This window comes from Amphiprion ocellaris, chromosome 20 (assembly GCF_022539595.1).
Source record: "Amphiprion ocellaris isolate individual 3 ecotype Okinawa chromosome 20, ASM2253959v1, whole genome shotgun sequence".
NCBI lineage: Eukaryota > Metazoa > Chordata > Actinopteri > Pomacentridae > Amphiprion > Amphiprion ocellaris.
The window spans coordinates 30,150,596-30,168,064 of NC_072785.1; the positions used below are offsets into that span (position 1 = coordinate 30,150,596).

At 42.1% G+C, this 17,469-nt stretch overlaps 1 protein-coding gene across 14 annotated transcripts in view; it reads right to left on the reverse strand.

The window, feature by feature from the left end:
• syne2b (spectrin repeat containing, nuclear envelope 2b) overlaps positions 1-17,469 on the reverse strand; it is a 212,925-nt gene that overhangs the window by 103,177 nt on the left and 92,279 nt on the right. For all 14 annotated transcript variants that reach the window (XM_055005572.1, XM_055005580.1, XM_055005576.1 and 11 more), the window contains 9 exons: positions 10,641-17,408; positions 9,640-9,882; positions 8,101-8,256; positions 7,520-7,761; positions 4,158-6,207; positions 2,557-2,891; positions 1,788-1,932; positions 1,493-1,693; positions 576-835 (listed from right to left, as the gene is read on the reverse strand). In XM_055005572.1, coding sequence (XP_054861547.1) covers positions 576-835; positions 1,493-1,693; positions 1,788-1,932; positions 2,557-2,891; positions 4,158-6,207; positions 7,520-7,761; positions 8,101-8,256; positions 9,640-9,882; positions 10,641-17,408 — 10,400 coding nt within the window. The remainder of the gene's footprint in view (positions 1-575; positions 836-1,492; positions 1,694-1,787; positions 1,933-2,556; positions 2,892-4,157; positions 6,208-7,519; positions 7,762-8,100; positions 8,257-9,639; positions 9,883-10,640; positions 17,409-17,469) is intronic.

The following is a 17,469-nucleotide window of genomic DNA, read 5'->3' on the forward strand; positions in this document are numbered from 1 at the left end:
CTGAAAAAGTAGCTTTCTTGAATTTCATAATAATGCCTCAAAACTTCAAGTTTTTAAGAATAAAGACTTCAAGAAATGGAAATTTTGGACAAAAATCAAAGTAGATATCCTGAATTAATCACAGTTTGCCTTATTCACTTTTGCTCTTTGGCTTTTGAGAGTTACATACAAAAATCCCAAAAAATCTCAACTGTGTCTGTATCTCTAGAACTACCACAGAAACGAGTACAGGTACAAACACCTGATAACTATAGTAAAAATGTATTCTGATGGGTGACTCTTTATATAATAATAATAATAATAATAATAATAATAATAATCATAATAATCATGTTTATTTCGTTGCCAAGTACACCAATGAAACTATGATCTTGCTTCCAAACTTCTGGCTCGTAGTGTACATTACTGCTAATGTTGTACCAATCCATCACCAATCAGAAGAATGTTCCAAGATATTTAAATTCCTTTGCATGGTGATACAACTCACCTGAACCCAGAGGAAGTGATGTAAATGAACCCTGATGTAACTGTGAGGTGATCAGTTAGAGTTTCAACCAGTCCCAGGTGTTACTTACCTGCCGTATCGTCCCTGCATCTTCTGCAGCTGCTGACACAGTAGGATGGGCGGAGCCTGTTCCAGGTGGGAGGGGACTCCCAGCAGCCGTGCAGCTCGCAGCTCCAGCGCAGACAGAGCTCGGTGTTCACAGTCCAGCCGGTCCTGGTACTGTTCCCAGGACTGCAGCAGGTCCTGCAGCTCCTCAGTGGACGGCTTTGCCGTGGAGGCCTCGGGAAGCTCCGCCTCCACCTGCTCCAGGACAGCAGACGCCTTCTCCACCTGACAGGAAGGAGCCCACACATTTGTTATTTTATAGGAGTAACATTTCCTGGGCTGTAATGGAACAATGAGGCTGTCCCATTTCATTAAGACATGAAGGCTCGACTTTGAAGGATGCATTTGGTGGATCCTTCACAACCCAACAAATCCCAAGTTTCACTGGTGACAGTTCACTCCAATAGCTAACGATACAAATGTTAAAGATGCAGATGCAGCCGTTGCATCCTTCAAAGGATCCATACTATGAAGGACAAGAAAGATCCATACTATAAAGGATGCAAAGGATTCATGCTATGAAAGATGAGAAGGACCCATACTAAGAAGGACCCATACTGCAAAGGATGCAGCCTCTGAATTAGGACATGTCTAATGTCTATTGCCAATGTTATTTATATTTTATAAATACTTTTATTTTATTTTCAATAGTGTATTGTACTTTTATGTTGTTGCTTTTCCACTTTTCAGACACTTCATTTCTTATGTCATTTTGTTTTTACTGAGCAACATCTGGCAAAAGAATTTCCTCCAGGATTATTACAGTTTCATCTTATCTTATCCACATATTTATATATAAAGAGGCTTCAGTAAAAGGAAAAAATACCTTAGATCCCAGACAGGTAAAGCTTGTTTTTATGAATTTACACCTGTTTAACTTACGCTGTTTGTGATATCTTCACATTCTGTGATTCTGTGTTTGCTTCGTATCTTTAACTCCTTAGTGCAGCATCGCAGCCTTGATAATCTCCTCCAGAGGGCGCTAACGACGGCTTCCCGGCCTCCTCTACAGCTCTGCTCCGGACAAAACTCCTTCAGCTCCTGCAGACGCCTCAGCAGAGACTCCATCTCCTCACACAGAGCCTGGACAACAAACATCACATTAACTGTGTAAGTGAAGATGAAAAATATGACTCTCCAGAGCTTTAATATCGTAAACAAGCAGATTTCTACATACTGTGTACTTGGTCTCCTGGTCAGTGCAGTCGGCCAGACAGGTGACCTTCTGAGAAATGAACTGTAGGAGTCGGTTCTCTGCAGTTTTCACATTCAGGATGAGTTCATCTTGGGATTTAATGTAGTTTCTGTGCTGTTCTGCACACCTGAAAGATGAAAAATGTTGATATTTTTAAGAATTTTGTCTTTGGTAAGGTGTATATGCGACAGGTTTCATTAATTTATCATTTTCAGTAATGACTAATAACTGAACTACTGCTGTTAATAGTAACTGTTAATCTGCAGTGCAATTAATAAAGTTTTTTTTTATTAGTGCAACTCTTACTGCATTTTTTAAATTATTTTATTTTTTCAGTGTGTATACAGCAGAAATATGTTTTATTTTTTGTCTTTTTTTTAGCAGAACAGTAAAAATGCAGTTTGGATTTGAACTAATCCGAAGCACGACGCACCGATCACTTTTTGTTTTTTATTTGCACTTGTAAACTCAAACTCACATGTAAAATACTTCTATATAGTGAAGCATGATATTCGATTTTTGCCTAAATCCAATATTTTCTAACTCATTCTGGCCAACGCTGCTTACAACTGTGGACGAATCAGTATAACTGGTGTTGTATTGATTCAATTCTAGTCTTTGTCCTTCTGTTGGGACTGACTGGCCTTTCCTGATTCATTTAAAGCCTGTATAGACTGATATAAATAAAGTGTAGGAGTTTTCATTCATCTCTAACAATATAAAAACAGGAACCAGATTGTGATCCTGGTACCTGCTGAGTCTCTCCAGTCTAACGTGGCCCTTCGCCTGCAGAGTCGACATCCGGACCAGCAGCTGGCTGAGGACGTTCTCCTGCAGCTGCTCCACCTTCTGTGGGGACAGGTAGGGATGCAGAGCCGCCTGGTTCTGGAGCTTCTCCACGTGGGTCTGGAAGTGCTGCTGCAGTGAAGCTAAAGCCTGCTGGGTTCCCTGGAGACTCTGAGAGCAGAATCCAGCAGAACCGTGGGGAGGCAGCAGCTGGACCTCCAGGTCCCTCAGAAACTCCACCGCTTCTCTAACAGTGCTGGTGTAGCTCCTCAGAGACTCTCTGGCCTGAAGGATGCTCTCCTGAAATACAATAAAACACATTTTCCACAGATGATTGAACTCCCACTATTTTTAATTTTACAACTGGAACATTTTCTGTACTGTTTTCAGTACATTTTACTCTATAATCCATTTTTATTATAATTTCACTGCTTCGTTTAGGAAAGTGTGCGCTATGTTTGGCATAATTGTTCAAATTAAACCAGTAAAACATTTTGCAAGTTGCAAGTTTTTGTGTTATGATAAACATGAATGGTGTAATTAACCCCCTGAACCCCAAAACACATTGCAGGTTTGAAAGGCATGTTTTCTTTTAAAAAATATATATATATATAAAGCCAAAATGACACAATTTATCAGAACAAGAAACTGAAAAAACCCTCAAATTTTCAATTTCTTAAACTACTCATCTATGACAAGTTGTTTCATGAAGAAAATGATAAAAACTGCAATATTTTAACAAATTTGCTCTATTCTGCGTCTCATTTAAAACTTCTCTAAATTTAACTGTTTCCACCAAATTCTGTACCAAAAAAGAAAAAAAAAAAATTCTGCTTTGCTCAGCACAACCCTGAAGCCTTTAGTGACTCAGCTGTGACCAACAGTGACGTGACAAAAATTTAACGAGTTTTCGGTGAACAGAGGACCAAGTTGTTGGAAGATACATTCAGCATGGTGAAGCATCTTTCTACAGATGATTAGCAGAGTAAAGGTCTGGACAGGCTGGAAATATCTATAAGTGGAATTCTCCATTTTTTAGAATTGGTAACACCTGTGGGCACCTGGGGACTTGAAATTAGACTTAAATGTGTCCAAAAATACTAAAACTGTGTCTTGAAAATAGTAATTTTTGACAAACTGAGTTATTTCAGGCAAGTTTAAAGTCATTTTGGTCCATTATTAAGGTATGTGGATTGTTCCTGAGTCAAACTGGATTTATGTAACTATAGGTAAGTGTCAAGTCATTGTGGACAAATCTGGAGTCATTTAGAGAAAAAAGTCCATTCTTGTACTGTTAACACAACTGCGACAAAAATAAGATCCAAAATGTTTAGAAAAATAATCAGAATTTATGTCAGGATCTTAGTTTGGTGAAGGACTGAATGTGTTCTTGCTCAGGTTCTGAACTGGTGTCAAACGATTTGAACCTGATCTTTGCAGAAGTTTTCTGGGACCTGGTCTGATCACACTAATAATCCAACATCTAGAAGTTGTCAGAAAGATTTCTTTAGTAAATTAACCTTCAAAAGCTTCTCTGTCATAGCTTAAACTTTTCTTAAAACTTACCATTTGTGAGTCACATTCACCAAGGACTACATTCTTGAACTCCATCAGATGACGAGAGCTTTGTTTCTTTCCCTTCTTCTTCTCTAGAACCTCCACCGTTCTCATCCTGGACTCCACAGCCTTTTTCACAGACAGGATTCTTCGGTATTCTTTGTTAATCGCTGCTTCGTTCGGCTCCATCGTCGGGAAGTTCTTCAGCTCCTGCTGGGACCACCAGAAGAACGTCTGGACGGCTTTCCTCTCCGAGTCCAGGTCCAGGTCCTTCAGCAGGTTCCACTCGATGATGCTGAGGTTGTTGCGGAGCGTCATCTCCCAGGTGTCCAGACTCTCCTCGTTCTGCTTCAGCCTCTGGCGCTCCACAGTCAGCTGTGACGGGTAAAGATCGGCAGAGATCGACTGGAGTTTGGAACTAGCTTCTTCACACAACATCTTCATCAGAGGAAACTGGACCAGGAGGGTCTCACAGGTTTTGTATTTTTTTTCTACATCTCTGCTGTCGTCTTTGGTTTGGAGAACCTGTTCCTGGACGTTCTCCCTTAGATCCTCCACACACTGCCTCAGGTTCAGGTACGTCTCGTGGTCTTTAGCTTTGGTCTGCAGGAGAACCATCTTACTGTGAAGCTCAGAAATAACCGAGTTCAGTTCTCTTGTCTTTTCCTGAGGGATCCAGGGCAGCAGATGGTCGACCTGGGACTTGTGTTCCAGGATCAGGTGTTTGAACGGTTCCAGAGCTTGCAGAGACTCTCTGGTGATGGGGAACCTGTACCTGTTCAGATCCACCAACATCTGCCTCAGGCTTGTCTCCACCGCGACCAGGTTTTTCTTGCTGGAATCTACATTCTGGAGGAGGTCATCCAGCTCCTTCTTGTTGGCCTTCTCGTAGCCGCTGATGGCAGTGATGTCCTCCTGGAGGTTGATCAGCTTGTCAAAGAGTTTGCAGTTTTCTGCAACGCTGAGCTCTGAAGCGATGTCTTTGCTCTTCATTAAAAGAGCCTCGCAGACGGCTGCTTGCTTCTCAGCCTCGTTAAGGGTTTCTTGGATCTGCCGAACTCTGCGATCGAATTCAGCAGGACTCCCGAGTTCGCTGTCGGCGCTTCTGGAAGCTTCTCTCTGGAGATGAGCCACGATCCAGGAGTCTAAATCAGCGATCTGCTCTGACAGCTTCTCCCTGGTCTGAAGTCCTGACTCCATCTCTTTCTCCGCCTTGGACAGCTTATCGGTGGTGGAATGTGAGAGTTTTACCAAACACTCCAGAGACGCATGGATCATGGGAACCTCCTCAGCCTGGTCCAGCTGTGGCAGGAGCTCCGTCACCTCCTCCACCAGAACCTCCAGCTGGCCCTGTTTGGCCATCACCTCAGACTGCAGCTTCTTCAGGTCTCTGAGCTGCCGGTGGACCTCCTCAGGGAGGAGAGCGACCCTCTTCCTCCGTCCCTCGATGTCGCTCTCGGTCTGCTTGGCCCAGGCGAAGCCGTCCCTCATCACCACGATGATCTGCTCCATGATGGGGCTGCTGCTGTTCAGGGTTTGGGAGGAAACCAGCTCCTCTGTGCTGCTCAGTTTGTCTTTGACCTTCTGGAGCTCCTGTTGCATCTCCTTAGCTTCTGTTTCCCACCTTGAAGTGGGGACCAATGCCTCCAAGAGCTGCTCTAAATGGAGGACCTGCTGCTGGGCTGCTTTCACCTCAGCGTTCGCCTCCATCAGCTGCTGAACCTTCTGGCAGTTCCATTCAGAAGGCGACTTCAGGTCTTTGTCGAGTGTTTCCAAATGTTCCCGCAGACTTCTTAACTCCGCCAGAACACCGCTGCTGATCTGAGAATGAGCATTTACCCGATGGAGGTTGTTCTCCACGGTTCTCTCCAGGGTTCTCCACTTGTCTTGCAGGTTCTTGAGCTCAGTTTGTGCCGTTGTTCGTTCAGACCGGCTGAGGAGGGGGATCAGTTTACTGTGGGTCACCAGAAGTTCTCCGAGTAGCGTTCCGTTCTCCTCCATGTTCCTCTGTAAGCAACACAGTCGCTCTGCCTCCTTGGAGCTGCTCTGATCTGGAGACCTGGAAGAAAAACAGTGAAGAAACATCAAATTCAAAGGAGCATTTACTAAACACTGACTTGATAGAGGTGAATATTTATGCAATTACTTATTTAGCATTCCTACTTAATTGCAATTACTTGGTAGAAATCTGTTTTTACTTTGACACGAGTCTTTCTTCAGTTAATTTTAGTGTCTTTGTGTATCTTTCAAGATTTATGTTACGACCAGTAACTTCAAAAAGCTTTAAAACTCTTGTTCTTCTGGTCTTGACTTTCAATCTTTCCCCTAACGTGTGTCAGGCTTGGCTTGATTTTGACCTACAATGCTTCAAATATAACATTATGTTTTAAATGCTATATTCTAGAGATGCTTGGAGCTTCAATAGAAAGCAACTGGACTTCTCTTTTAGGTTCCAAGCCCTAATATTAACCTAAAAGAGAAGTCCAGTTTCTTCCTACTGAGGCTCCTAGGATTACTATGACTTGGACAACTGAGAATCTACAGACATATATTTTAGAGTAAGAAAAATGAAAGTTAATTTTACAGAAACAAGACGAAGAAAAATGAGCAAAGTGACTCTGACTTTTGGACCGACTGGAGCAGGAAAAATCATCATGATAAAATGTTTCATTTCAGTCATTATCGATAATTACTGATAATTTTAAATGACCTATTTTCAATAAAGAGCAGCAGATTAAAGGTTAAATGGAATGCAAGAACTGCAGCTACATGGCTAATAATGTAAATGTTAATCCAACAATGGAAAACACATACAAACAAACATGTTTACAGAGATAAATAAAAATAAATATGGATAAAAAAATGACTACACCTTGATAAACACTAAATAAAGGAGCAAGTAAAATCCAGATGTGGAACTTCTGTTAAAACTAGTCAGGTTAATGTCAATAATTATTAATTCTTTCGAGCCATAGCCTTATATTTAAATTAGTTACATTAATCTCCATAATTTAATAACACTGCACTCAACTTCTTTTATGTGCTACAAGCTGGGAAAGTAGTATTTGGTGGAGTTTTTGTAAGGTTTGAACCAAATTACTCCGGATTAATACTCCAGAACTCTGGATTAATTTGTAGAACCAATTATATTCTTTCTTTTTTATTTTTACTGGAAAACACTTCAGTGCAACAGCATTGCAGTTTGCATCCAGTGGATTTTCGTGAAACTATCAAACACAATTAATCTTGTTTTTGCCCTTAATTAAGCATTTATCACCATTTTATTGTATCACCCCGTCTTACCTTACAGTTCCTTCAAATCTATCTTTAAGTGATGAAAATTAAAAGAAAACTCTGATGGGAACACTTACATTCTCACAGCTTCCAGTTCTGCCATCTGTTTCTCCAACAAGGTCTTCGCTGCCTGGATCTGGTTGCAGTAATCAGTCACCAGTTGAAGCTGAGCCTCTTTATTCTGGATGACAGCAGCAGCATCCTGAGCAGCGGTGGTCCACTGGTCCTCCAGATACTCCAGAGCATCGCTGTTCTCAGAATCAGCTGATCTCACCTGAGACAGCGACAACACCTGAGCCTGGGCTGCTTCTCTGCACTCCTGCGTTCAAAAAACAGCAGAGTGACTCAGAGCTGCTGTTTTTAACGCAAATGTCGTGTTTATTCTGTTTATCTGATTGCTGCGGAGCATTTCTGAGTGCTGTGTTCACATAACTGCAATTACAGGCTTGTTGTATAATTATTTTTGGCAAATGTGGTTGCCACGTTACCACTTTGAGAACAGGCTGGTACACGAATCCACTCACGATGCCCAGCACTGGAGGCACTTGGGCGTTTCTACCGATGTTAAGCCAACCTGCTGCACCTCATCACTGGTATCTACAAATCCAGCTGCTGCTATAAATCACTGATGTTTCTCTGGTGAGTCACGCAGCCTCACCTGAACCTCCTCCAGCTGCCGGGCCATGGCAGCTGGGCTCAGCTCTGCCGGGCAGCTCTTAAAGCTCAGGACTCTGGATACCAGCCGGCTTACATGAACATCTAGATCACTGGTGGGAGAAATCAGAGCCTCCGGAGCGTCTTCCACTGGTTTATTCTGCAGACAAAGAGACACATAACAGACTGAAGATCAAACTGCAGTCAGAAAACCATAACAGAATTCAATATCATCCAAGTTTTAGTACTTTTTGCCCACTGTAGAATATAAATATGTGTGTATTTGTTATTAGATAGAGCAACAGGAAGGAGTTTTTCCTTACTACTGTTGAGATACTGGAGCAATTGTTGGGTTTCTTTGCAACTGTTGGGTAAATAAAAGGATTTTTCTCTATTATAAATGAAATTGGATTGAATTTAGTTTGCGCACAAGAGAGAAAAGCAGACGACAATCATGAAGTAGCTGCTGATCACAGCATTATTTTCAAATCGTTTTTTTTTGTATTTAAACCCTCAGAACCCCCAAACTTTTAGACAAGTCTAAAGTCATTTTGGTTCATTTTTAAGGTATTTGGACTGTTTCTGAGCCACATTGGACACCTTTGTGTTACTTTAGGTTAATTTCACGTTATTGTGGACAAATTCTGAGTCATTTAGAGAAAAAGAGTCTGGAGAGGCTGACAATTTCCCATGTTGCCCTACCAGACCTGTTCTTGTACTGTTGACACATTTCCGACAAAAATAAGATGCAAAACACATTAAAAAATAATCAGAATTTATGTCAGGATCTAGGTTTTGGTCAAGGATTTAATGTGTTACAGCTCCTGTCAAATGATTTGAACCTGATCTTTGCAGAACTTTTCCAAAATTGTGATTTGATAATAGTCATTTTTGATAAATTTTGAGTTATTTTAGACAAGTTTAAAGTCATTTTAGTCAGTTCTTTCAGGTATTTGAACTACTCCTGAGTCAAATTGGACACTTTTACGCGGATAAATTTTGAGTAATTTGGGACAATTTTACACTAAGAGAAAAAATACAACATACTGGATGAATAAAATAAATGCAGCATGGCTCAAAAACAGTGAACAGAGGAGCAAGTTGTTGGAAGATACATCCAGCATGGTGAAACATCTTTACATAGCTGATGTACAGAGTCGAGAGAAAAACACATACTTTGTCAATGTTGTAAAAATATACCAAATAGCAGTAAAATAACTATATTATGCAGAGTCCTCATTTTTCCAGTGTTGGTATCACCTGTGGATACAGATTTTAATTTTTGTAATCAAAGAACTCCCTTTTTTTGTTTGTTTTTAGGATTTATAGAATTAAATCTACACAAAAGACATTTGTGAGTTCTCTCTACTTCTAGCAATGGTTGTTCTGTTTCCATAAAGGTGTAGAACTTTCTATTGTCATCTATATTGTAGAAATGTGACAGAAACTGCTTGGGGTTTAAAGGGTTAGTTTCTACATGTAGGTGTTTCTAACTTGGGTGACTTCTCGTGGCAGCATTAAAAACAAACATTAACGGTGATACCTCTATGAGTTGACTGTTGGGTCCAGTTTCTGCCAGTTGCTGGATCTCTGTGAAGACGTTTCTCATGGCGGATCCGTCCCGCGGCTCTAGAACTATTTTCTCAGACTTTACGACATCTGCTTTCTGTTCCTGAGGTGCCGATCCTTCCACATGGCTTACTTCACCGGGGGTACAGTGAATTGGTGATTTCCGAAGCGCCTGAAGCGACGCTGGCGACGTCCTGTCAGAACCGAACACCTGCTCCTTTTGTGGACAACAAACACCGACATCAACGGCAAAAAAATCTGACAGCTCAAATGTATACAGTTTCAGTTGAGTGAAGAAAAGAACCGCCTGTCTCCGTCTGAAACAGGTTTATCTCATTTGAACTGTAAGCCTGCAGGTGTTACTACCAATGAATTGCCAGATAAAGCTATGATGTATGAGGTCACTCATATTCCTGCCCTGAGGCTCTGAAACCTTCGGAAGCAAAGCTGTAACTGTCTTCACATGTAATCGTCATAAAACATAGAAATGTTTAACACCAACTACTGAGGGTATATCTTCTGAGAACTGTAGGACTTTACATAAAATCTAATGGTAATTTGACAAGTCACCCCTTAGTTTCTAAAGAATGTTTCGCAACGTGTTCCAACAAGTACGTGCAGGAGATCATGCATAATAACGGATGCACATGTGTGATTTCCCTGGAGCAAGAAAAAGGATCTCATTCTGTCTACTGAACATGTGTCTGAATGTGTAACAGCAGCTTCTGCAGGCATTAAGGCATAGTTAGTAATAGAACAAGAACAAAAAAGTTGTCATATTTATGTAGAAACATACTGTAAAACATTGGTCTTCACTTTTGGGACATCGGTTCGTCAAGACTGGATGTGTAAAGCCAAAATTTTGCTTGAAATTATGTTTTGCAGTTGTTTTCTCTGGGACCATGCTTCAGTTACACCAAAAACCAACTAGAAATTTGTCTCGAGATGAGTTTAAAGTTCACTGTTAGGACTTACCTGTGGCACATTCACACTCTGAAGCCTCACATCACTGGTGGTTGTTGTCTTCACCTGCAGTGGTAATTCTACACTGATAGTTTCTCTTTCCTCTTCCTGAATCTTCTCCTTTGGTTGTTGTTCTTTCTCTTTTGTTGCATCTGTGGTCTCTTTGTCTGTTTGGACTTTAAAGCTTCTTTGCACGTCTACTTCAGTTGCACATTTCTCCGGTTGAACATCAGTGAAAATCAGACCTTTACTTTCCTTAACTGTCTCAAACTGAACACTTGATGCAACTTGTGGTTTCTTCTCTGTTGTGACAGTTTTGTATTCTTGTGCACTTGTATCGATTTCTGTCTTTTCGACAGACTTTTCACCCAAGCTCTTAGGTACATCTTGTACGTCAACCGTCAACACTTGTTTTTCTTGAACTTGAGGATCTTTGGTCTCTTTGGGTCTTTCCAGTGCAGTTTTAGATGGGTCTACTGGAGTATCCCTTTGGCTTGGTTCAACCATACCCTGTTGAGATATGATATTCTCTGTCTTTCCTGGCTGAACATTAATAGAAATCAACGTTTCTGTCACTTTTTCTTCTTTGTCAGTCTCTGGTGCCTTTGCTACAGCAACAGATGAGATTTCTTGCTCCTTTGCCGGTTTATCTGATTGCAAAATGGGTACTTCAGCCCCTTTGGGGATTTTCTCCACTGTAACAGACTTTTCTTCTAGACCTTGTGGTGCATCATGGACATCTTTTGTGGAAACTTTAGCATCTTCATCCACGCTGTGATCCTTGGTGTCTTTGGGTTTATCTTCTGTGGTTTTTAGGACATCTGCCTTATTCACAATCTCTGGTTTTACAGCATCTGGCTCAGATGTGCCAAATTCTACAAATGCTTGGTGAACATGTCCCTTGACTTTCTCAGTCTTTTCTGGCTGAACACTACCAGAAGTCAGGTATTGCTGGACGCTTGTTTGATATTTTTCAATCTCTGGTGCCTTCACTATAGCAACAGATGAGATTTCTTGCTCCTTTGCTGGTTTATCTGATTGCAAAATGGGTACTTCAGCTCCTTTGACAATTTTCTCCACTGTAACAGACTTTTCAACCAGGCTTTGAGGTTCATCATGCACATCTTTTGCATCTTCTTCCAGGCTTTGAGCCTTGGCATCTTTGGGTTCATCCTCTGTGGTTTTTGGGACGTCCTGCTTACTCACAGTTTCTGGTTTTGCAGCATCGGTTTGAGCTTTATCAATCTTTGATTTCTTTCTTACAGGAACAGATGGGATTACTTTCTCCTTCACTGGTTTATCTGGTTGCAAAACAGGCACTTCAGCCCCTTTGTGGATTTTCTCCATAGTGACAGACTTTTTATCCAGGTTTTGTGGTGCATCATCCTTGGCCTCCTTTGGTCTATCCTGGGTGGTTTTTAAGACGTCCACCTTCTTCACAGTTTCTGATTTTGCAGCATCTTGCTTAGATTTGCTGATTTCAACTAATTCTTTGTGACCGTGTTCCTCGACATTCTCAGTTTTTTCTGGCTCAGTACTAGCAGAAATCAGTTCTTGGTTTTCTGTCACCTTTCCAGTCTGGATACTTGTTTGATTTTTGTCAAATTTTGGCACTTTTAGTAATGCAATAGATATGATTTCATACTTCTGTACAGTGGCCAGTCTCTGTGGTTCTAAAACAGGAACTTCAGCTCTTTCTTTCACTGTAACAGATTTTTCTTCCTGACTTTTTGGTGCATCATGAACATCTTTTTTAGAGACTGTAACATCTTCTTCCATGCTGCGATCCTTGGTCTCTATAGGTCTATCCTCTGCGGCTTTCAAGACGTCCACTTTCTTCACAGTTTCTGGTTTAACAGCATCTTGCTCAGACAGGCTTATTTCTGCAAACATTTTCTCTGATTTACTTGGCTGCACTGATGCAATAACAGCGGATGCAGCTTGAGCAGAATCACTGAGAGACACTCTTTGTGGCTTTTCGGTGCTGATTTGTTGCACTTCCACTCTTTCTGTCTTCTTGGGGTGAACATCAGCTGTAGTTTTATCTTTGTTTTCTGGTGTGCTCGGTATATCTAGTTGTAAATAAAGCACTTTGGGCTCACTCTCCTCCTGAACAGATTTTACATCCAGGCTCATGGGTACATCATCTACTCCCAGTGCTGGTTTCTCCTCTTGGACCCCTTGTTCCTTGACCCCTGTGGTTTTCAACACCTCCATTTTAGTTTCAGTTTGGCTTGGTCTTACTACATCTTGTCCAGGCAAACTTATTTCTATAACCTTTGTCTCATGTGGTTGCAGTGATTCAGAAACAAGCGAGGTGGGCTGAGCAGAGTCTTTCTGACATTCAGTGATGCTTTCTTGAATAATTATCTTAGTCACCTCAGCCACAGCTTTCTCTAACATGATATCAGTAGTCTTCTTATCTTTTTCTCTTCCAGTCTGGACATTTCCTTCAACAACATCTATCTGTGGCTGTTTTTCTCCTGTGACAGAAGTGTTTCCTTGTTCTTCAGGACTGGTTTGTATATCCAGTTGTAGAATGCATACTTTAGGCTCCATGTGGGGTTCTTCCATGGTAACAGATTTTTCATCTAAGCCTTTAGGTGCACCGTCCATGTCAGGATGCTGTTCTTGGACCACCTTGGGTTTGGCTCCTTGACTCTGAGTTTGGCTCGGCTTTTGCTCATATAAGCTGATTTCTATAAATTCTATTCCAGCCTGAGGTTGAGTTGTTGAAGCAGGAGGGGTGGGTTGAGCAGAGTCTGGTTGAGTCACATTGTCTTGAACTTCAGGTCTACTTTCGCACACACTCTGGACACTTGGTTCGACAATATCTACCGTTGGTTCCTTCGGTACCGTCACATTCTCCTCTATATCTAGTTGCAGAATGCGTATTTCAGGCCCTGTTATTATTTTCTGAACAGTCCATTGGCCCTGGCTCTCTGGGAAATCTTGGATGCCTTGTGTTGACACTTTAGTTTGCTCTTTCTGGACACCATGATCTTTAACCTCTTCAAGTGTTTTCTGTGGTGCTTCCTGTGGAGACAGACTCAGCCGACTCATAATTTCGCTTAGTTTCTTAATTTCTTTATCAGATGGACTTTCTTGTCCCTCATGAGGAGGTTGCGGCGCTGAGGAAACAGCAGAGATAGGCTGAGTAGAATCAATTACAGACAAAATCTTTGCCTCTGGTTGATCTGACTTCATCTCCCATGTCCTGGTGACTCCTACGTCTGGCAGATCGAGGACCAGATATCTCTTCTCAGTCTCATCTGTGTTTTTCCACAATTTGTCGATATAATCCAGTCCATACAGTGTGTCTGTAGTGTCTGAAGAGAGAGGTGCTTGTGTTTGAGGGACTGTGACTAAATGTCTTTCTGTAGACAGTGAAATGGTTTGTTCTGGGGCCTTTTCGGATCTGTCTTTAGGTTCCTCTAATTTGGAAGACGTCACTGAAATAGGCTGAATGACAGACTCAAGACTGACAATGACCACTTTCTTTCCCTGGAGGTCCTGAATGGCATCAGTGCTGTCAACCTGAACAGCAAACTTCGCTAGTTCTTGCTTCTGTTCTGGACACTCAGACTCTTTCTTAGTTTGGTCAGGGTCCATGTGAGCAGTTGTACTTGCAACATCAACCGTCTGTGGAGTTTCAGGAAGCTCTGGACTCTTTGACTTTCTCCTTGTTGGGACTGGTTCAGTTTTCTCCACGGCTGCGGGTTTCACACTGTCAGGTTGTGTTCTGGTGTATTCAGTCTCCACATCTGGAAGCTTCCCAAGGGTAGAGATTGACTCTGGAACTGTAGAAAGTTCAACATCATTTGACTTTCTTCCGGTTTGTACAAGCTTTGTTTCTTCCAAAACAGAAACACTGGTTCGCTCTGAGGAAGGAGACGAGGACCTCTCCTTGTCAAAATCCTTCTTGGTTGGAATCTCATCCTTTTTCACAGGTTCTAGGGAAACTTTTGACCTTTTAGTTGGTGAAAGCTTACCTGATTCTTCAACATCAGTTTTGGTTGGTCCTGTGGCCACTGTTGCACTTACAACCGGCTTTCCAGCTTGAGTTTCTTTCTCAGCTTCTTTAGAGTCCAGAAGAGTCTTTGACTTCCTCCTTGTAAGTGCAAATTCAGGCTTTTCTGAAGTAGTAACTCCAGTTTGCTCTCTGCCATTCATAGATTCACTTTCTTTCTTGTTCTCTGACAAATCTATGCCAGGAAGTTCTGGAGAAGGTTCAAGTCCCTTTGACTTTCTCTTGGTGGGTGACAGTTTCCCTTGTTCCACATCGGTAATCTCAGTTGTCGTTGTGACCACCTTCGGAGTTGAAGATGGCTTCTGACTGTCTGGCTCATCTTTGGTTTTTGCCAACTCCTTTGTAGAAAGTTCTGGGGAAAGTTTAAGATCCTTTGACTTCCTTTTAGTTGGTGACAGCTTTCCTTGTTCCACAGCAGGAATCTCAGTTGTTGCTGTGACCACCTCTGGATGTGAAGGTGACGTCTGAGCATCTGGCTCTTGCTCAGTCTTTGTCATCTCTTTGTTAGTAAGTTCTACGGACAGTTTAAGATCCTTTGACTTTCTCTTGGTTGGTGAAAGCTTTCCCTTTTCAACAACAGTGGTTTCAGTCGTTACTCTGATCACCTCTGGAGTTGAAGGTGGCGTATGAAAGTCCTGCTCATCCTTGATCTTTGTCTGCTCCTTGGCAGTAAGTTCTGGTGAAGGCTTAAGACCCTTTGATTTTCTCTTGGTTGGTGAAAGCTTTCCCGTTTCAGCAACAGCAGCATCAGTCATTGCTCTGATCACCTCTGGAGTTGAAGGTGGCGTATGAAAGTCCTGCTCATCTTTGGTGTTTGTCAGCTCCTTGGTAGTAAGTTCTGGTGAAAGTTCAAGACCTTTTGGCTTTCTCTTGGTTGGTGAAAGCTTTCCTTTTCCTACTGCAGGAGTTTCTGTTGATCCTGTGACCACCTCAGTAGTTGAAGGCACTTTCTGACTTCCAGGGCCTTCTTTTGACTTCCTCCTGGTTGCTACAACCTTAGTCCCTTCTATAACAGCAGCTTCAGGTATCTGATTGTCAGGCTTTTCCTCCATGCAAGAGAGTTCCAGACCCTTTGACTTTGCTTTGGTTGGTGACATTTTACCTTTTTCCACAACAGTACTTTCAGATGTCTGACCAACAGGTTCTTTCTTGTTTTGTTCAGGCTCCACATCTGGTGCTCCAACGTGGGTAACAACTGTCTCAGAAGTTGTAGAAAGGTCACCATTCTTTGACTTTCTTCTGGTGGGTACAAGCTTTGTTTCTTGAGTAACAACAGTTACAGAAGATTTTTGACCTTCTCGATTGTCCTTTATCTGAGGTCCCTCAGGAACTTCTGTACTCTTTGACTTCCTCTTGGGCGGTAGGAAAGGACTTTTTTCAACAACGGTAGTTGCAGCTGGTCCTTTAACAAATTCTGGGGTTACTGAATACGTCTCAGGTTCTTGTTGGGTTTCCTTAGGCTCCCCATCAGGAGCTCTACCAACAGGAGACACTGGCTCTGGGCCTGTGAAAACATCAAGACTCTTGGACTTTGTCCTGGTTAGTACAACTTTAGTTTCTTGTACAAGAATTCTAGTTTCAGTTTCTGTTGGTTTTCTTTCCACTTGTGGAGTTGAAGAAGACTTTAGAGTGTCAGGTTCTTTCTTCTTACCTTCAGGTTCCACATCGGTAGCTTTACTTTGGATAACAACAGGCTGGGATGCGGTAGGCTCACCATTCTTTGACTTTCTTCGTGTTGGTATGAGTTTAATTTCTTCCGTAATGGTACTCTCGGTTTTCTCCTTCAAACTCAAAGTAGACGTTTGACTTCCAGGTTCTTGCTTCATCAGCGCTGCCTGCTGGTCGGGATGTTTCTGAGGAAGTTTTGGGCTCTTTGACTTGCGTCTGGGTGGTAAAACCTCACTTTGTTCCAAAGCAGCAGTTTCTGTTTGCCCTGGTACTAACTCAGGTTCTTTCACCACACTTTTGGTTCCGTCAACAGGTGACTCAGGTTTTGGAGTTGGGAGAGACATGAGATTCTCAGAGTCATCCTTGGTCTGTGCAGTTTTTGCATCAATATCTTTGGTCTCATCTTGCTCAAAAACTGACTTTGCTACAGAGGCTTTCACCGTCTCGTGCACTTTGCTGGTGGGTTCACCTGCAGCAGTGGTTGTTCCTGGGACACCTAGAATAGAAGCTGCTATTTGTGTTGCTTCTTCCACCCCTGTTCCTGATGTTTGAGCAGTAATAGATTCCCCCATTTCAGACTGCACCCTGGTCTGGGGAGGTTCTGTTTTAGTGGCTGAAGTCTTGGACTTTCTCCTGGATGGTACAGGTGTAGTTTCAGTACTAGGAACAGGTGCAGACTGGTCAGCTGGGGCCCCTAGCTTAATGCTTCTGATCTGTGCTTCTTGAGAAGTGCTATAAATTGGTTCTGTAACAGTTTCTGAAGTATACGTTGCACTCTGAGATGTTCTTGTTGCTGGGACAATTGTGGTTTGTTCCACAACAGTACTTGGTTTGTCTTTCATGACTGCTGTCACAACAGGTTTAGCCTCACCTTGCACGGCCTCAATTAAAACCGACAATTCTTCGTCGGTAGAGTCAGACTTTTCTGTGAGGGAAATATTTGGTTGAGATTTTTTCTCGGGTGAGCGTTTGTTCTTTCGTGGTGGTGCCACTACAGAGGTCTTTGTCTTTTCTAGATTTTCTTGAAGGACATCAGAGGACTGAATGTCAGGCAGCTTTTGTTTACTGCGCTGATCAAGTTCCTGGAATTGAAGGAAGAATAAAGTTTAATTTGTTGAAATGTGCTATATAAATAAAGTAACT